The sequence below is a fragment of the Ailuropoda melanoleuca genome, chromosome 3 (genome assembly GCF_002007445.2).
Source record: "Ailuropoda melanoleuca isolate Jingjing chromosome 3, ASM200744v2, whole genome shotgun sequence".
Lineage (NCBI taxonomy): Eukaryota > Metazoa > Chordata > Mammalia > Carnivora > Ursidae > Ailuropoda > Ailuropoda melanoleuca.
This window is the reverse complement of record NC_048220.1, coordinates 40,551,117-40,572,576: the sequence shown is the minus strand read 5'-3', so window position 1 is coordinate 40,572,576 and position 21,460 is coordinate 40,551,117. Positions and strand designations below refer to the sequence as shown.

General features: G+C 37.8%; 2 protein-coding genes across 2 annotated transcripts in view; one reads left to right on the top strand and one right to left on the bottom strand.

Moving 5' to 3' along the window:
• NDUFAF2 (NADH:ubiquinone oxidoreductase complex assembly factor 2) overlaps positions 1-21,460 on the bottom strand; it is a 143,900-nt gene that overhangs the window by 1,922 nt on the left and 120,518 nt on the right. The window contains exon 4 of the mRNA XM_034656271.1: positions 2,046-2,159. Within this exon, the coding sequence (XP_034512162.1) occupies positions 2,046-2,159 (114 nt within the window). The remainder of the gene's footprint in view (positions 1-2,045; positions 2,160-21,460) is intronic.
• On the top strand, positions 9,840-12,657 carry LOC109489157 (UPF0184 protein C9orf16-like). The gene is made up of 2 exons (XM_034655702.1): positions 9,840-9,882; positions 12,419-12,657. Exons 1-2 carry the CDS (start codon positions 9,840-9,842, stop codon positions 12,655-12,657), a joined length of 282 nt encoding a protein of 93 aa, XP_034511593.1.

Below are 21,460 nucleotides of genomic sequence, written 5' to 3'. Positions count from 1 at the left end.
AAAGATGTGCATCTTAAAAACAGATGAAATATAGTCATTGTATCTTTTATCTTTATTGATTCTTTCTTACTCTTGTCTTAACAATTACTTTTGAATGGGTAGTATTTCTAAATGTTCTTTTTGCTTACCTGTATTTTTAAATTTTTCCTTAACATACATATCATTTATAATATGAAAAAAATTGAATGTTAATGTAACTAGTATCTGACAACACTGACAAAAAGTTCTTCCAAGTTACGTGTTTTAATTTAAACATTTTAAAAAATGACTCTTAAAAGCAACATCTGGGTATCTAAATGTATGATGCCACCTTTCTGTTTCTAAAGTGAATTTCAAGTCGTAATAGTCCTTTAAGAAGGTAAGCACTGATAATTAAAATCACATTTGAAATAATGGTTTCTATTTAAAGGAAAAAAGTTTTTTTGGGGGGTATAGTATCATAGAATTAGTTTTAGGCACAAAGGGCCCATCTAATGAAACTTCCTCAAAGCAAACATGTTTTGGAAAGAATATTTATAAATATTCATGTAATTTCTACAACACACCAATTCTCCATGAATAATTTAATAACAGTAACTGAGTTTAGGGGCAGCTCTTAAGAGTGAGGAGGGTGATTGTGGTGAGGCTTTCATGCATCCTGTAGAATTCTCAGGTGAAGTGACCATGTATCACAAAGGAAATCCCTGTCAATATGATACTGGAAATAGTGGACTTCGGAAAAAAAACTTTTCATATCTCCATACCCTTCAATACCTTCTATGACCTGCTGTGTCTTCATGGAAGATCTTGAGCAGAATGAAAGCTACGGGACAGGGCTGAACTTCCGCTAGTAACCCACCACAGGTGGCAAACCGCTGCTGAAAGGTGGGTCTGCAGCCTGTTTGGTTTTGGTATGAGAGGATCAGTCACCTCACATCGCCTGCAGCTGCCCACGTCTGCTTTATTTACCTCTGTTCTACTGTTGCAGTCTTGCAGCTGGTGTAAACCTCTAGCTTCTGCATCAAAGACAACTGAGGGCAGAGAGCTGTTTCTTCTTTTGTTCTGTCTTCACATAATTTCTCTTTAGTCACCATCACTCTGCCAAATCAGTTTCTTTCTTACAATAGCCATTTAGGCAAATAAAAAACCCAGTGCGAATATGTTAATTATTTTAACATATGAAAATAGATTAAAAATTTCAGAGTTGAGAAACATGGAGATTATAATTTTTCCTAGAAAAGAATTTCCTTTTTGTCTTTTTTTTTTTTTTTAAACTAATTGTTACCAGACCCCTCCTAACGGCCTCCAGGAAAATTAAACAGAACATAAATCATGTATGAAAGGAAATCTAGTTTTGTAAATATTTGGAATAGATAAAATGAAAGTAGTTAGGTGGAAAAACATAGGAATCTGTGGACTTAAATCATTTTGTAACAAAGCCTATTTTACAGTAGGAATTACCATAAAATAAGAGTTTTTCCTTACATTTCCTTTGAACACCACCACCCTAAGTCTCAGTATGTTCATCAATAGTAACTGTATGTTTGTGTCAATGCGTAGAGATAAACCAAGAGCAAGCAAGTGGGTCTTCATATAAATGTTTATATGTTTAAAACAAATATCCTTTTAGATGCTGCTTTTTTTCCCTGACAATATTCTTCAACATAAAAAAAAAAAAAAGATGGCTGCATGACTTGGCATTGTACCACACTTTACTTAATGAATACCACTACTGTTATTTCCAATATTACACATTTTCATTAAAAAAAAAAAATAGCACTGTGATGACCATCTACATAGGTCTTTGACTCAAACAATTTCCATGCCAAACTACCTCTTAACTAGCTGTGACACCAGAAGGTCACCTAAGTGTTTTTCAGTCTCAGTTTCTTTATCTGAAAATGGGAATAAAGTGACTGTGTATGTATAAATATTTACACCCCAAATACTCGTATGTGTACCATTCACATTGTTAGGTCTTCTGAAAGTTTGTGGTTCAGACCATGGGCTCTGAAGCAGGACAACCTGCATACAAATCCCAGTTTGGGCACGCCCTAGCTCCGTACCCTCTCAGTGTCGCTGCACTCTCTGTGTCTCAGTTTCCTCGTGTAAAATGGAGATAACAATGCTGTCTTCTTCAATGTGCTGTTGTAAGGACTGGGGAAGAACTGGCTGCTGGGCTGTGATAAGACAATAGAAGAGGGTACAGGTGAATTTTTAAATAGTGGACTTTAGATAGTGGATAAACGGGTGGATTATTTATTCCATTTCATTAAAAAATAAACATACCGAATTTATATCCATCCCTCTTTTTTACTTCAGAGTAGAAATAAACTTTCTTCAATATTTACACTGTTTAAGTAATTAAAATTTCAACTCACAATTTTGTGACAAACATTGAATCACTGTTGTGAAATCATAAATAACAGAATCCCCATATTAATGGCTATTCTTATGAAGAATAAATAGACAAAGTTTGTGATTTTGTTGAACTGAAAAATCTTCAATGTTTAAATGTGCCACAGCCCTTGACAAAAGCAGCAATCATTACTACTTGATTGAGGACAGAGGTGTTAGTAAAACATAATCTACTGGCTTGAGAACAGGATGGAGTAACAGGTACCACATTAGCCTTTCTGCCATAAACAACGAGAAAGCTGGATAAAAAGTACTAAACTTTTCAGATATTAAACAGGTAGTGCAGTACCGTGATTCCTGAGAGAAGGGAAATAAATGAGATAAGCCCTGAATTGCTTCAGCTTTCTGCCTGGAGACATATTATGGGCTGCTGCATAGGGTGGGTGAATCCAAGCAGAAGTTGTGCTAAAGAGAGAGAGACGCTGGTTACAGAGGCTGAGGAAGCCAGAATTTGTGGGGCAGAATACCAGAATACACAGAAAGAAAGTTCTAGAAATCTGCATAGGGGACCACTTGAGTGTTCAGCTGAGTATTAAGCTGTATGAGAGTACGCTGAGATGCTACAGGGCCAGGAATAGCTACTAAGCAGCTGTAAACCGAACTGCTGGAGCATGCATGAGAATACAAGACATTCAAGTTCTAATCAGCCAGAGATGCCTCACTGAACACAGTGTATTCAGTATAAAGACTTGAGAAAGATCACTCTTCAGGAGTAAGGATAAACTGGCATGAGAGTAGAGGTAACTCTAGACATGCATTGTCCAGTGCAGTAGCCACACATTTTAAATTAATTACAATAAATTAAAACTTCAGTTCCTCCACTGCACTAGACACATTTCAAGTGTTTAGTAGCTTAATGTGACTAGAAACTCCTCCTGGATACCACTGCTAGATCCACCCTAACAAAACTTAAAAATAAGCCTCCAAAATTTGGACTGATTAACATGTAATTTCATGCCCTCTGAACAAAACTCAACATTTTTAAAAGCAGGACATCAAAACCCAGACTGTAAGCAATATACTATTTCAATGTTCATCATCCAATCAAGAAGTGAAGAAGGAAAGTGTGATCCAAACCCAGTCAACAGAAACAAACCCAAACATGATAGAAATGATGAAATTATTTCATAATTATGTGATAAACATAAGGACTTTATCACAACTACTATAAATATATTCAAAGACATAAAAGAAAAATGAACATAAAGAGAAAAATAGAATCTAAAAAGAACCAAATGGAACTTATAGAGGTGAAAAATACAATATATGAAGTGAAAAATACAATGGATTTGCCTAACAGCAATTAGACACTGCAGAAGAAAAGAACTATGAATCTGAAAACAAGGCAATGGAAACCATCCAAACTGATGTAAGAGAGGAAAAAAAAAAAAAAGCTTAAAAGCTATTCTAGAGGCTCAGTAAGCTGTGGGACAATATCAAGCAGTCTAACATGTAAGTGGAGTCACAGAGAGGAGACAAGAAGGGGAGGAAATAATGGATAAAAATATTCCAAATAGACAAACATAAATTTATATATCTAAGAAACTAAAAAAAAGGGGCGTCTGGGTGGCTCAGTTGGTTAAGCGACTGCCTTCAGTTCAGGATCAAGTCCCATTAGCAGGCTCCTGGCTCACCAAGGAGTCTGCTTCTCCCTTTGACCCTCTCCCCTCTCATGCTCTCTCTCACTCTCTCTCTCAAATAAATAAATAAAATCTTAAAAAAAAAAAACCAAAAAATAAAACAAAAACAAAAGCAAAAAAAAAAAAAAATCCTCCAAGCAGGAGAAATACAAAACCAAAGTACATAAAATCAAATTGCTAAAGGCTAGTGATATAGAGAACATCTTAAAATCAGCTACAGAAAAAAGATTTATTTACAGAAGAGACAAAAATAAATATTACTGAGTTCTCATCAGAAAGAATGCAAGGTATAAGACGATGGACTGGCTTTAAGGTGCTGAAAGATAAGAAAAACAGCTAACTTAAAATATATAAAATATATTAAAATATATTAAAATATATAAAATCCTATATGAAGTGAAAATATCCTTCAAAAATGAAGGCATAATAACATTGTCAGGCAAACAAAGCCTGAATTTATCACAAACCCCTACCATAAGAAACATTAAAAGGAAAATGATACAAGATGAAAACCTGAATCTACATAACAGAATGAACAGCAACAGAAATGGCCAGAATGGAGGACCTCGCTGCACAGAAAAATGCTAGATTTGTGGACACTCTGCTACATGCTTGATGCCCTGGAACTTTAAGTCACCCACTGGACATTCCTTGAGCACATCAGGAATATCATCATACTGTCCTTGGAAACTGCTTTGGATTTTGAGGCTTATCATGATTGCACCCCCACCAAAAGGCCTTCTTAAGGCTTGAAAAGATATCAGTTATCTTTGATGAGAAGTATAGCCTGAAGGCAATGGGACTGTTGTGATCATATGTAGCCCTCAAATTAAGAGCACTAGGCAGGAGGAAAAGGATGCCTCGCTCCCTCTCTCCTCCCATCCAACAAAGAGCCTCAGCCCACCAAGCCTTCCATGTCCTACGCCATTGTCCTGGCTTTCCTGGCCTGGGAGTTGAAGCAGTAATGTCAACAATGGCCCTTCTCCATCTGAGGCTGACCCCAGTGGAGTTGACAGTCAGAAAGTCATGCATGAGGTCAACCCCATTCTGAGAAGGTCACATCTAAGAGTCGCCAGGAGTGAAGTATTGAAGGATATCATTTTTTTTTTTTTTAAGATTTCACCTATTTATGTGCCAGAGAGACAGCCAGCAAGAGAGGGAACACAGCAGGGGAGCGGGAGAGGAAGAAGCAGGCTCCCAGAGGAGAAGCCTGATGTGGGACTCGATCCCGGAAATGCCGGGATCACGCCCTGACCCAAAGGCAGACGCCTAACGACTGCGCTACCCAGGCGCCCCAGAAGGATATAATTTTTAACTAAGTTCCAGGAAGAAGAGAAAGAAACCATACTCAAAACAGAGAAAGCATGAGCTATAGCAAAATCTGTTATTTCAGAACTTTCCCTAAATATACTGTTAATGAATGATTATTCTGTGACAATCTTCATTTTGACAGGCAGCAGGGTGTTCAGTTGGAGCAAATTAGTTTAGACTTTTTTATGGAGCCTTGATACTGGGAAAAGAGACAAATTTAGTTGTAAAAAGTACGATGTATTAAATGTTTGAATTTATGTATTTTTCCATGTCATATTATACATTACCATTGTTCGTGAGGGATTACACTGAAGACTTTTTTTTTTTTAAAGGGAAAACTCTGGATGTCTTTAAAAAGCTTACCCCTGTTTTTAGCACAGTCAAGTTAATGGTTATTTATTTTATGCAATTCATTAATTCAACGATGTGAACTCAGCTCCAAAAGGTATAGCTCAAGTCCCTTCCAGTGCCACTTCTTGCCTAAGCTCTGCTTAAGAGCCCTTTTGGTAGCTGTAGTACCATACTCAGTGTTGCAAATTGCTAAGTGTGGTAATGAAAAAAGACTGAAATTTTTTTTTAAATTAATAAGATACTGACTAAAAGCTTACAAGTAGAATCTACTGATGCCGACTTACAGCTCATTCATAAACCTCAGCCATGATATAATCCCACCTCAATCATACAGTCCCCATGCAAATTCCAGTACACATGAATTTTTCAAGATTGTGTAGAAATCAGCTCTAATATATAGTTATGCCTGTGGGAGGTGTTAGGCAACAGAACTGAATATTAGAACTATAAAAAAGAGGTAAAACAAATGGCAGGATAGGACTAGACATCTCTGTAATGATGCCTTGGGAGAAATTATGGAAACTGAAGCAACACAAACTTGAACCTTGGAACTCTACTGTAGTATCTCAGAGAAGGGAGAGAGCTGACTGCAAGTGCTCACTGATGAAGAGAGCTGCAAGAAAGTTCAGATTACTCAAGTACTGGGGAGAGAAGGGCTGAGAAATATCTAAGTGACTCAAAAAGGTTACCCAAGGTTTTCAGGTATCCACATCATTCTGCATCTCTAGGGCCACACTTGGACCAGAGGTGTGGGAATGGACAATTCTGAGTCTATACTATTAAATGGAATTGAATATTTGGATACAGATCTAAGCATACATACAAAAACATCTTAAGAATATTATCTGTTTTTACTCATATATCTAGTAAACAAGGGAAGGCAAATACAAATTACAAATTAGCCATTATTAATAATTTAAGATACATCAAATGTCACTAGTATTTTTAAATTTATTTGTATGTGCCATATGTATAAATAAAAGCAAATAATTGTTTCATGATATAATTCAAGATCCTAATCCCCTAACCCTATTTCAACTCAGAATTCTTCAGTCGAGGAGTGTTTCAGTAATACTCTCTATATAAATATATACCATGCTGATGGTGTGATAAGCATGTTAAATATGAAATTCCATAACAACAGATTTCAAAATTAATTTTCATATAGATGGATCCAGAAATGGAACAGAGCAAACGGTAAGTCCTTTATTAGGGAATTGTAATGTTTGTTTTAAAAGTGCTATAAATCCAGCTAAGAAAAAAGGCAGGCACAATACACATGTGCATATCATAACCCAATGCTTCTTTGATGTTCTGGCTCCATGCTTCTCTGGAGTTTAGTATTTATAAATGGTCTCCATTTGGTTTCAGCTACTTGTGAATTCCAAGTATACCATATATAACTATGTTCAAACTTAAGAACAAAACACATCTCAAGATAAAATCTAAATACAGTTTAAAGTAAATTAAACAGTTCTTTATTGTTAGAAAGTTTATTACATTCAAGAGCAGGCAAACACATAGGAGTCAGACTTATGCGTAATGATAAAATTGGCCATGTCACTAGATTTTTTATTTCAAGTCTTCTGTGAGATTAAAACCATGGCCATTTCATAATGATCAAGTTATACTACATATGAAAAAAAAGAAATTGAAGTCTTAATTTGAAATTTGAAATAATTTGAAATTTAATTTGAAATGATAAGTTAGCAATATATTTGTGGCAAAAGTGTCATGTAAATATAACTTTAATAACTACTGGATCTAGGTATATGTTTTTCAAAGTGCACATATGATAAAGATACAATGAAAGTTCTGGTCTTGGAAAGAGATGAACTTTCTAAAATATTTAAATTAATAAGTACATCTCCCCAATTCATACGTTTTTTCACCTCTTGCCACACATGTGCTATATATAATATAAATACATTAGACTTTGACAGCTCCACTAATTTCTTTCCATAATTTATACTATGAATAATTTTTATTTTAATGAATATTAAAAATTTTAAAGTATAAGCACCCTGCCTTTTGTCAATTTAAGAAAAAACATTTTGAAGAATACAAAAGATTTAGTAAATACATTTTAAGTGAAAATTTGGCAGAAGGTATGTTCCAGGTCCCCAAACCATACACATTTGGTTACTATACAGTGGTCTTATCCAGGAAGTAGCCTTTCAGGATATGCCACTTCCTCCCACCCCACAATCAACATAATTATAATGGAAATTTGGTGTACAACTATTTCAAAATGTTCCAAGTCAAGTGTCATTTTTGTAACATACCACAAAATAATTCAGGCCTAATAAATATGATAGCAATGCCTAAGCTTGAGAATATTGCCAAATTGTTGATCTAACTACATTGTCTAGTTCTACAAGTTGAACTGCCAGGATGAAATAAAAATTTATTAGATCACCTTTTTTTCAATATATGAAAGAGAGAAGAAAAAAAAAAGCAGGGAGGTACATAGGTCACCAAAAGGTACTCTGTACCAGACCCAAGGCAATGCTTGCCAGATTAGTAATAAAAAATGAACTGAATCTTGGCTGGATGGGATCAGAAACCAAACGGGTAAATAAATGACAATGCTTAGGTTAGTATGACAGCACCAGGTTGCTAAGAAATCTATTAGAATGAGACAACAAGCAAGCAAGTTCTCCTGCAGCAGAAGCTGCTCTTGCTATGTGTTCTTGCCAATCACTAGTGTGCCTCTGCCAAATCAATGTCACATTTAATTTATTCACATTCAAATCTATTGCAAACAGACTTTGATCAATTACAATCATGAAAATGCAGACTGAGTTTTGTTGTTTTGACGTGCTTTCTTGAACTTCTCTCCTGAATTTTTAAAAAACATTTCTAATTGCAAGAAGTTGATCTCAATGATTTTTGTTATTTAAGGGGACAATTGTTAAGATTTGTTTACATTCCTTGCTGGCTAGGAATTTCTGGCATTGAGTTTTCTGTCTTTGAACTTGAGCCAGATTAATTATTACATCTCAAAATGTTATGAAAAGGAACTAATCACAGAGCTCAAGTCATTAATAGTTTTGCAGGTGGTATTTCTTTTAATAAAATAAATGAACTTCCATCTATATGAAAAAAAGACCTTTGAGCTTAAAGATACAATTACTTAATTGAAAAAGAAATACAGCAGTTAAACATTAATAAAAAAAATGATTAGACTCACTTAACTTTAGTCCTATTTAATTGCACTGCCCTGGTGGGAGACAAAGAAAACCTTGCTCCCCTGTGTAAGAAGTGGGGAAGCCCGTTATCCCCGGGAGAGAACAATGTCAGGTCCCTATGGCTTGTCAGGCCTGGGTTTCTAGAGTGGGAAAGAAAGGGCAGACGCTGGAGCCCTGGAGGAAAAAGGAGGCTCCATCTGTGAGGGACTGCTAACACTTACTGAACTGTTATATGCCAGCTGCTGTAGGGAGAATACAGTTCTTCTCTCCTAGATTGAGGGAGGGAAGGAAAGGAGCTGTGAGGAAGAATCAAACATGTCATAGCCATGAACAGAGGTTACCTTCCCCAGGACCTAATGCAGAGGTATCCTCCTTCAATGCAAGGGACAATAAACCTGTAGCCCTGCAAGATATACTCATTCATTCATGCATTTTTCATTCTTTCTTTCACTGAATAATATATATGTGCACCTACAATTCAAGAGCCTGGGGATACAGGGAACAAAACATGGCTTTGGGTCTTAAGGAGCTTCCTTGGGGGCCAAGATGAAAACAAACAAAGGAGGCTCATCTAGGAGTCAAGGTAGGGAAGAGCTGGGTAAACACCAATGGTCAGTTTTGTGGCTAATGCTTACGGGTTCTTTCTTACTTTCTCATTCGCTCATTCATTGGTTCATTTAGATATTGAGAGCTCACTATGTGCCAAGGACATGGAGTGAGAAGACACAATCTTTAGCCCAAACTCAAGGAACTCACAATGTAAGGAAGAGAGATGGGTTAAAAAAATTAATGAAATTACAATATGATAAATTCCGTGATCATATTAAGCAAAGAACGTTTTGAGACTGAAGAAGAAAAGCTGGTGTTCCTATTATTATCCACAGACTGGAAAGGAGGGGGTGAGATACGACTTCCCAGAGGGGGTGAGGTCTGAGTCTTAACAACAGGAATGAACCAGAGAACTGAGAACAGAGGACGCATGCTGGGAAGAGGTGAGTACATGCTTAAAGGTTCGGAAGAGTAAAGCAGCACCTCAAATTCTGAACAGTGGAAGCAGGTCATATGGCATGCAGGGGTGAGAACATGCTGGCTCTTTCAATGAGATGTTAGGACATTGAGCTTTTACCCAAAAGCCATGGTGAAATATTTTGACTGTGAAGCAAGAATAGGATTTCCAGATAAAAGAGGAGAATGCTCAGTTAATTTGAATTTCAAATAAAAAACAAATAATTATTTTGTATACATAGTTCTTATACATCGCATGGTATATACTTACCCTTATAATTATTCATTGTTGGTTTGAAATTTAAATTTAACTAGGTGCCCTGTATTTTTATTTGCAAAATCTGGCAAACATAGCAGGAGACTTACGTGTTTATACCACACTTAAAAAAAAATGACTAGCAACTGTAAAAATTAGATCGGAGGGAGGCGAGACTGGAATAGAGAAATCAGATAGGAGGCTACTGCAGAAATAGAAGTGAGACGTCATTAGGGCAGGAACTGAGACAGGTAGTGAGACGGAGCGGAAAAGACAGATTGTTACGATATTCAAAATGAGAAAAGTTTTGGGTCACCAAGGATGTGGAGATGAACCAGACCAGGACAATCCCCAAGTCTCTGATGATGATGGATGACAAGTAATGCCATTAACCATGGGAGGAAACAGGGAAGAAGAGGAATTCTGTTTTAGACACACTGAACTTGAGATGTCTGTAAATCAAACTGTTAGCTCCTTCTTCTCAGCCAAATCTCCAAAGACTGAAGTGCTTCAGGATTCATTTCGAGGCCTGCCCCTTTTTCTATACTCTCTGCCTAAATAATCGTTTCCAATCTTATGAGTTTAGATACTGTCTACACATGCTGAAAACGCTCAGATTTATGCTTTTAGGCTTGCCTTCCAAGCTCCAGAATGAAATCCTATCCAACTATCTAACTGATGTCTTCACTTGGATGTCTAATGGACATTTTAAATTAAATACATCCAAGACCAGTGAAGCTCAGAGGACTAGCTCAGGGTCACACAATAAGCCTAGACTTGAGACAGAAGCGTCTGCTTCCACCACGTTCTTTCCACTACCCATTACTGCCCTGCACAGTTCTCAGCAAGCCCCACACCGGGCTCCGCATACGACAGGCCTCAGTACAGTGCTGCCTGACTACGGTGTGGCCTGCACTTCTGGCAGCTTTGCTTTGCTTTACTTCAGTTGGGCCTCATCCTGTTCCCTTTCTTCATGTGCTAAGACACAGACAAGCTCCAAGGCGACACCGCACTGTGCACATGTATCTAGAGGGGCATCCAGCTAACTGGTTGGCAGCCATGAAAGTGAACTACCATACTCTCAAAGTAGCCTCCCTGACATACCAAATCCACACCAGTACGCAGGTTCTGGTGAGAGCGAGGGGCTATTGGGATGTCCTCATGCTGGGAAGGAGCCCACTTCAGCCAGCAGCAGCTGAAGCAGCCTCACTTACACAGTTGCACACATTTAGTAAAACTATTTCCATACTCACCTTCCCTCTTACCTCCACTTAGCACTAAATCTTACCAATTCTTCCTCCAAAGTGTATCTTGAGCCGTGTGGTTCTCTTCACCTCCCTTGCCAAACGCATTTCTTGCCTAGATCACAGTCTCCTAATAGGTCCCTTTGGTCCTCTAGGATTCAGTGTCCAGAGCAACCACTGACCTTTCTTACCCCTTCCTGCTAACAACACTTTAATGGGTCCTTAGAACAAAACCTGAACTTGCCCATGGCAGATACGGATATGGAGATACTCTGATCAGTTCCCACTTCAAGGCAAGACTTGCTTCCCAGCTACAGAGAGTGTGCTGAGCAGACAGCCTCCATTGAGTGGCATGTTACGGCTTATTAACAGACATTTGGGTTGTTTCTAGCTTTTCCATATGCCATATTTACTACTGCTATTACAAATAGCCCTGTAAATTATGATAAATTACTTACTTCACCAGACAATTTTGAGTAGATTTCTAGAAGTTAGATTGCTAAGGCAGAGGGCAAATGCACATATATTTTGCGGTCTATAAGCAAATGGGTTTTCCACTGCCCTTTCTACCTCTCCTCTCCCTTCTTTTCCCCACACTCACTGCCTAAAATGATGCCTAGCATGTAATAGATGCTCACTATCTATCTATAGAATGAATACATTTGGCTCTGTATATGCACTTTATTCACTAATGAATAAACACGTTAACTCTACAATTTGTAACTGTCTTATAAAGTCAAATCTAAACTTAAATAGCTAGTAATCAAGGATAAATCATATTCCATCATTAATAAAATACATTTTGATTTGAACTGACTTAAAGACCTTCTCTTGATAATGTTGAAAAAGCCTTAATAACTTCAAAAGTGAGAAAATATAGGTACACATTTATTTATAGTCTCGGAAGCTTATACTGTTTTTTTAAAACCAAAGTGGGGGCACCAGCTCTTGGTGCGACTATAGTTGTGTTCCCTTATTACATGCCCCTTGAGGTGCCCTGAGCCAGCAATGTTGCGCCCCAAGGGAACCTGGGCATGATGGTGGAGGTGGGTGCAGAAGGCGAGGATGACAGCTTTGGGGAGGCAGACTATGCTGCCATTAACTCCACGTTGGGCCCGATCAACTCCTGTCTGGATCACCTGAAGAAGAATGACCACCTCCACGACCACCTCCACGTCCGCCTCCAGGAGCTGCTTGAGTTCAACTGGCAGACACGCTTTGAGTTCCAGTTCGACAAGGCCCCTAGAGATGCCAGTCCCTAGGCTCTTGGAGCCCCCAACTAGCCCCAACTCTGCCTCCCTGGGCTAGGCTCTGACCTGAGCACTCAGCACCTGGCTTAGATATCTTTTCAAGGGCTGGCCTACAGGTCCCGCTGGTGGGTCTGACTGCGTGGGCCACCCTTCCGGTACTCTCTCCTTGCCATGCCAGGGCCAACCCCCACCACTCTGCATCCTCTCCTGTAGTCAGGTGTGGGCCTTCAAACCACCACCCTGCCTACCTGCCCAATTCCAGGGCACTCGCCACTCTGCCCAGGCCTTGAGCAGCCACATTAAACAGGCCAATGAATGAATGAATGAATGACTAAAACCAATGTGGTAAAGATGACTCAGTTTGTCTTTTTTTTTTTTTAAGATTTATTTATTTATTTGAGAGAGAGAGAGAGCAAGCAAGCATGGTGGGGAGAGGGACAAAGGCAGAGGGAGAGAGAGTCCTAAGCAAACTCCCTGCTGAGTGCAGAGCCTGGAGGGGGGCTCAATCTCACGACCCTGAGATCATGACATGAGCAGAAACCAAGAGTCAGATGCTTAACCAACTGCACCATCCAGGTACCCCTCAGTTTGTCCTTTTGAAAATTAAGAAAAAATTATTTTTCTTTGTGTACCTTTCACTTGTCAACCAGTAAGTATTTGACTTAAAATATATCACTACCCAAATACAAAATTCCTAACTTTGGAAGGGATCAAGGTAAGAAAGTTTAATAATGGATCAGTTATCTTGGACCTAAAACACTTTTTCCCTCCAGAGAAATAGTGATACAGTGATATTTATATTCCCTGCCTAGGATATAATTTAACCACAGTGTAACATATATGCAATAAAAATACACAGTAGAGTCATAATATATCATCCATAGCTTCTATGACTGACTAAAACTTGAAAACAGGCTGCTGGCATTTCAGAGGAGCTGCTGGTGCTGCCTCCCCAAAGAGACAGAGGTACTATGGGAAAGTAGATGGGTGACCCTCAGTCACTTCAAATGGAACCCAGGACTTCACTCCTCCCAACTCCAAAGACAGTCCAAGCACTTCCCTTCTCATTAAGGGATGGGAAAAGGTAGAAGAAATAGGAACGCAGGCTTGGGAAAGGATGGCTAGTGGTAGTGGGTAGAAGAAGGTGACCATGTGGCCAACTAGAATTGCAGCAGTCACATAAAGCACCACCACTACACCAGCAGTAGCAGTAACAACCACTTTATGCAATTGGAGTTAACACCAACAGACAGGACTACCTATACAATTACACTGGGAGGAGAGTGGAATTCCCAGAAGGGTAGTAGCTGATGAGACTAACCAAAATGACATTGAGGGAAGGAGGGACAATAAAAGGGAGGAACCACAGTAATATCTTTTCTCCTAAGAGGAAATGAAAAGGCTAGAATATTAATTAGGGTTGTAGAGTGAGTTCTAAAGGTCAGGCAATCAGGTGAGCAAGCAAATGTAAGCTCAAGCGGGCATCTGCGGTCACCTAGGAGCCAGGCTTCCTTTAGGTGCCAGGAGAAAGAGAAGCACAGGGATATCCCAGCAGTGATGGGGTCAGGAAGATGAAGAAACAAGGTGGGTGAGAATCTCTTGGGAACTGGTAGGGGAGAGCAGCACAATGATCACTAAGAAATAAGAACAAAGACAAAAGGAAATCAAGAGCAGAGAAGAAACTGGGCTTCTTAGGGCTCTCAGCAAGAGACATAGGCTGGAGTCCTCTCTTTCACTTTTTCACATAGTCATTCGATAGCATGGGGCACCTGCTCTGAGCCAGGCACTGTTCTAGATAAGGCCGGGAACAAAACTTAGTCCCTGTTTTCATGAGGCTTGAATTCTACTAGGAAGAGACGAATGATACACCAACAAATAACATTGCTACTGAATGTAAGCAAACAGATAACTGCCTGCTATTGCTATATTCTTCTCATTTAATCAGCCTGCCCTTTTGGGTTTACTAAGAAACTGGAGACTTGAACTAGTGTGGGAGTATTTGCAAAGGACTAAACAGCAGTTTCTTAGCTCCTTTCAAATGTTATTTTTTTTTTTCTCAAAATGAAAATCGCTTTTCTTTTTTCTACAAAAGTAATGCATCTGGAAACAAATACTGAAATTTAAACAGAAATCCATAAAGTTGAAAAATGTAAATCTCTCACAATTTCATATCCAGTGTTAAAAAACCTGAAGTATATCAATATAGACTCCCTCTTTAAACATACAAATGCATTTACAATATGAATATAATGTAGCTCTTTTACAAATGCATGTTTATAATTATGGATAAGGTACAATAAGGTATGTACTATGCATACTGTTCCATAAATTGCTTTCCACTTAATATTTTCCAGACATCGTTTTGTGTAATTATACAGATGTAGATATCCTTCTTAATGGCTGCAAAGTAGCTCGTAGCTCCATTGCACAGAGATAACCCAATTTATTCACTCAATCCCCTACAGATGGATGTTTAGTGTGCTTCATATTTTAGAACACTACAAACATCCTTGTATAAAATTTTTATACATTTGCCAATTATTCCTTAGGATATCTTCTCAGAACTAGAATCAAAAGGTTCTCATATATTTGGAAAACTGATCTCTAAAAGTCAACATCACTTTGCACCTGTACCTATGGTGAATGAGAATACCTGTTTTCCCACAAGCCAATACAAAAAAAAAAAAAAATCCTTATTCGTCTTATATTTTAAAACTTGTCCCCCTAGTCTTTGGTTTCTCTTTTAACTTTGTCTAGGATTTTGTTTTTATAAAGTAGAAATTTCTTATGCTGTCAAATTTGTCAATTTTTCTCTTATGGGATCTGGCTTAGGTGTCATATCACAAACTCTCTGACTTGTTTGTTCCTTCTTATCCTTCACTTGTCAGCCTAAATATTACCTCCACAGAGTAGGTTTCCTAAATGTTCATCTAAAGAAAGCTGTCCTTGTTATTCTTTCTTAGAATCTTTATTCATTCCCACAGAGCTATTTTCTTAACTTGTAATGATCCATTTTTGGTATTTGTAACATGTCTGCCTTTCCCACTAGAGTATAAGCTCCATGAGGTCTACAATGTTCCCTGGGTCAGCTGCCTATTTTCCACCACCCCTCCAACATCTGCCATAGAATGGATACTCCTGGATTATTTTGTGAACAAATTTTAGTTCCTTCCTTGGCCCTATTGCCAGTTTTCTCTCGAGCAGTGTTCCTTCTAAAAGATAAAATGAACAGTAAAGGCTGTCAAACTAACCCTTCACTAAAAAGTAATTTAGAAAATCTCATTCACCCCTTTTCCAAAAGAAATGTGTCAAGATCAGGGATCACTGCACCCAGACTGGTCAGTAAATCTTGGGCTGGGCTTAAATGAACACTGCAGTACGGCTCAAGAACATGCACTATTGCTTTGATGACACCCAAGTGTGCATTCACATACTGTACCTTGAGAGTTTTGATGGTTTCAAAATCTATTATTATTAGTTTACTTTGAAAATGAAGACATGTCATATCACTAATTTAGGATAAAAGGGAGGAGTATTATGATGCCAGAGACCCAAAAAGTTAGGAACTTGTAATTTAGTTTCTATGGATATCCTCTATGATAGCAATTAATTACTTATTTTTTAAAAAGTGGTACTTAGGCACAAGCTTCAGCAATAGTGACACTCAATTCCTTGAATAGTATCAGTTAATAAGTATACATACTGAAGGTTTAGGATAGCATGTTTTGCCACCTGCTAGATAAAAGCGTTCACCTCAAAGTTATCAGGGTTGGCCCCTTTTTACTCTCATAATAAAAAGTTCTGTGATACTCAGATTAGATGAGCACTTTTTTTGATAATTCTAAAGAATGACTCTTTCCTTTTAGATGAATATGTCTTTTAATTGTGGCAGGAATTAGGAAAGTTTCTATCTGTGAATTTTTCTCATGAATACTGTAAGGATTTGAAAATCTAATACACAAATTTAAGTGGAACAAAAGCTGAGTTCTATTTTCATAGTGTAGGTAAAAACATTTACATTCTACTATAACATTTGACTGTAAATACTTTTGGTTTTTAAATTGAGAGGCAATGTGATGTTTTCTTAGGTGAATCCATGCAATGTACTAAACTTCAATGCATATATCGCCGGACTTACTACATGCAAATATTTTTTCAACACACAAATGAATTTTGTTAACAAATACCACTCTAGTGTGATAATATGCCATGGCTTTTATAATTATTACACTTAAATTACTATGTAATGTAAATTTCTTGGTAAAAATATCCATCTGGTGATGAAAATTTGGAATTCATTCAATAGAAAATCTTATTAGTGAGGTTATTTTCAACAAACACATATGAAATTAAATATTTTTATGATACACTATCTTGTAATTTGGTGACCATAGATAACGTAATTAGTCTTAACTTTGTCGGAGGGACAATTATTGAACTGTTATGCTTATCAGTCCTCACTAAAATAATACCTTATCCCTGTCTAAAAAAAGACAGACTGTCAAAACAGATAATTCTAGAAAAGCTAGAAATAGTTTGAGAGAAAAAAGGACAAAAAACTTTATTTTCCTCTTTAATATTTCACCTTATATCTATTCAGAAACATTAAGAAAACATTTAACTTTATTACTGGGTATCAACTTCATACATTAAAGATGAAAAGCAATCAATTATTTAATCTAATATTTTTCATAATTTAAATACAAATAAAAGAAAAAAGTATGACTTTTTAATAAAAAAAGAAATTTATTTCAAATTATAATAGCCACATGTGGCTAAGAGGCTACTGTATTAGACTAGAGACAGTCTACATTTGACAGGTCTGGACAATCTAAATCAAAGATAGGGAATATTACTAATTATTTAGAGAAAGTTTGAGATCAAAGATTTATAAATTATAACAATAAAAATAAAAATTGAGAACCATCATAAAAGAGTAATATGTCCAGAACAGAAATTCTTTGATAATTTGATATTTGAATAAAAATCTTCAGAAACTGGAAACAAAAGTCATTCAAAGATGTAGATACAGAAGAATAAGTATATAAAAGGATAATGCAAGAAAGTGAAAGTTAATTTATATAAACAGTCTTGCTAGATAAACACAGGAAAAATGTTAATTACCTGATAAATAGAACATGGCAACACTTAATAAATATTTGTTGAACTGAAATGACTTGTGTTGGTACAGCCTCAAGATTTTAGGTGAATAACACATGAGAGATATTAAATTAAGGAAGTCAAGGCACAATCCCAATAGCCGAAGGTGGGTATTATTGTGGGCTCTTCTTCATTATGTCCTTTGGCACCACCGGTCAGATCACTAGAAACCACTGAGCTGGCATTTTAAATTTCCTTTTTAAAAATTAAATATTTTCTGACTATAGAGAAATATTTCCTTTATGGAGCAAATTCATAAAATACATAAAAGCATAAAGAAGAAAATCAATTCACCACTCAAAAAATTTATATTTACATTTCCTTCAAGTCTTTTCATCTTTTTTTCCCCACACACAGACTTCCTTACTTTAAAAAGTAACAGAGTCAGGAAAATATGGTATGTTTTATAATTTTCTTTTTTATTTCTATTTTAAAGATTTTATTTATTTATTTGACAGAGAGAGATAGAGAGAGCACAAGCAGGGGAGGGGCAGGCAGAGAGAGAGAGGAGCCCGATGTGGGGCTGGATCCCAGGATTCTAGGATCATGACCTGAGCCCAAGAAAGAGGCTTAAACAAATAAGCTGCCCAGCTGCCCCTATAATTTTCTTTTTTAAATTAATTCTCATACAATGTGTTTATAAAAGCTAAGTGTATGAACATGACATTAAGCAAGAAACAGGCTAAGCCAACTGACAAATTAGATCACATTTACATCTTCATTACTAATTCTGATAACCTGTTTGAAGTAAGGTCTTCAAGGGTTAGCGAGGAGCATTTATCAGTAAAAGATAATGTACTTAAATTTTACAAATACATGCAAATTTGTAAGTCTTTCATTTCCCAATAAGAATCTTAACTCCAGAAAAATTTTTCTCACATTGGTAGCTGTATTAAAGGCATAGAATCTTACTTAAGTTGAGATATAATTATCTTGGAAAACAGAAGTACAAATAAAACACCAATTAATGTGTTAATTGTTGTTTCTTGTTTAAGGAAATTCCATATTGTAAAATACGCCAATAATTAGAAAAAAACAATAAAAGATGGATTCAAATTATCATGGCCCAAATAGTAGTACCTAAAAGATTAATTATATTTTTGTGAGTAGAATTTTTTCACTGGGTGATATTCATACTTTTCAGGCAATGAATTTGAAGATCAAAATTACTGAACATTCAAAACCCAGTGTATTTTTAAATAAACTTTCCTACTTAGATAAATTTATTTTAAAAGACATCTTTCTTTAAACATTTTTTTTGCTTGAGTGTAGCTGACACACAATAAAAGTAAAAATCCAGTGAATTTTAAAACAAAAAATATAACTAAAAACTGTCAAAATATAAGCACTAATTATCATCTGTGATGATTAGTTTATTTGTCGACTTGGCTAGGCCATAATAGCCAGTTATTCAATTAGACACTAACCTAGGTGTTACTGTGAAGGCATTTTGAAAAAGCAGTCAACATCTATGATCCATTGATTCTAAGTAAGGGAGCTATCCTTCATAACCCTCAACTTTTCACCTGAAAGGCCTTAAAAGTAAAACTGAGAGTCCCGTGAGGAAGGAGAAATTCTGTCTCAGGACTGCAGGATCAGCTCTTGCTCAAACATTTTCAACCTGCCTGCCTGCCTTACAAATATTCAACTTGCCAGCTCCTATAATCATGTAAGCCAACTCTCTGAAATAAATCTCTTAATTACATCTACATCTATCCTCCTTCCTTCTTCCCTTCCTCTCTGCCATCACTTCGACAAAGAAATGCCCCATGCCTTTTTCTGTGATGAATCTCTATCCTCCATATCTCCCTACTATTGCTGTAAAGTCAAATCCATTGTGTTATGCCACTCCAGTCCTGAAATCTGCACATCTGACCATCTGGAAAGTACCACAGATTTGCACATGTAACAGAGTAAACTCATACATTTCTCTCCCTAGCCAGAGTGTATTCATTAGTCAATGAATCTAGGGATTTGGTTTTTTAAGGAGTAAAAGAAATTGTTAAGAAGAAGTAAAAAAAAAAAAAATAGAAGAAGTAAAAGAAAGTTGTTTAAAAAAATCAAACCATGGGGAAAAGGAGGAAAGATATGTGGTCACTGTAAGTGTTAATAAGAGTTCCTGAGATTTAACAATACCTCTTAGTCTCAACTTCCTAATAGGGCAAAAAGCTAAGCAAATTATGTAATGCTTTTTACTTAATAAAAGGAAACATATTTATTCTTTTAGAGACGAAGAAGACTTTTTTCCTGGTAGACACATCTATGAGGAATTTCTTTTCAAGAATTCTTAAATAAGGGGAGGGAGTTAAGATGGTGGAGGAGTAGGGGACCCCCTTTTTCAGCCAGTCCCCTGAGTTGAGTTGGATAGGTACCAGACCAGCCTGAGCATCCACGGAATCAGCCTGAGATGCAGGAAGATACATCTGGATCTCTACAAAGGAACATCTCCAGCACTGAGTATTGAGGTATGAAGCGGGGAGCCGTGAAACCGCGCACAGATATCGGAAGATAAACGGAAGGGGGAGGGAGCCTTCGCATTCAGGCGCCGGGAAGTGGAAGCCACCTGCATGGGGGAGCAGGTGGACTCGCGGACCGGCACCCACGAGAGAGCAGACTTGGTCCGTGAGCCGGGGAACGTGCGCCACCAGACTTAAACGGAGCTCCGGTGTGCTCACTGGAACCAGACTGAGACCGGGAGCTCTGGAGCACGTGGGGGCGGCTGGCGGCTGGCAGTGTTAGAAACACAAAGGACAGAGACGCCGCCGGCCCTGGAAGTGAGGGCTGGGACGCCGGGTGTGGGGCGCACATCCCGGGACGCTGCAGGGTTGAGCAGCACCAACAGAAACAGAGTTAAAGCGGCCAGAACACCAGTGGAGAACGGTCCGCGATCCCTCTGTTCTGAGACAGAAACTGAGATTCGGCCACTGCTGCTCTGACTCTCAGAAGAGACACAGCAAACTGCCAGGGAAAGCCGCCAGAGAACAAAAGCCTGGAAATACCGGCTCACAGCGTGCCCATCCCCATCCCCCCTTGCAGGGGACACAGAGACTCTACCCAAACAGGGTTGCCTGAGTATCAGCGCGGCAGGCCCCTCCCCCAGAAGGCAGGCTGAAAAGTCAAGAAGCCCACATCCCTAAGATCACTATAAAACGAGGGCACACGGCCTGGGTCCCAGTCAATAATTTGGGCTCCGGACAACCCCACAACCTCTCCTCATCAGAATGAGGAGAAGAAGAAACCCCCCCAGTAAAGAAAAGACAATGAGTCTGTGGCCTCTGCCACAGAACTAATGGATATGGATATAACCAAATTATCAGAAATGGAATTCAGAGTAACAATGGTCAAGATGATGTGTAGACTTGAAAAAAGTATTAACGAAAATGTTAACGAGAATATAAAATCTCTAAGGGTGGAAATGAGAGCGAACCTGGCAGAAATTAAAAATTTTATGAGCCAAATGCCGTCAAAACTAGAGGCTCTGACGGCCAGGGTGAATGAGGCAGAAGAACGTATCATTGAATTGGAGGATGGGTTAGTATAAGAGAAAGCTAAAATAGAATCTGTACTTAAAAAAAATCCAAGCGCAAGAATGTAGGTTACGGGAGATTACTGACTCAATGAAATGTTCCAATGTCAGAATCATCGGCATCCCCGA

Excerpts from the sequence above, each read along its gene's own strand:
- LOC109489157 (XM_034655702.1), top strand. The coding sequence starts at position 9,840 with ATGAACCAGAGAACTGAGAACAGAGGACGCATGCTGGGAAGAG. Across the intron at positions 9,883-12,418 it reads AGGACGCATGCTGGGAAGAG|GGAACCTGGGCATGATGGTG; the intron begins GTGAGTACATGC and ends TTGCGCCCCAAG.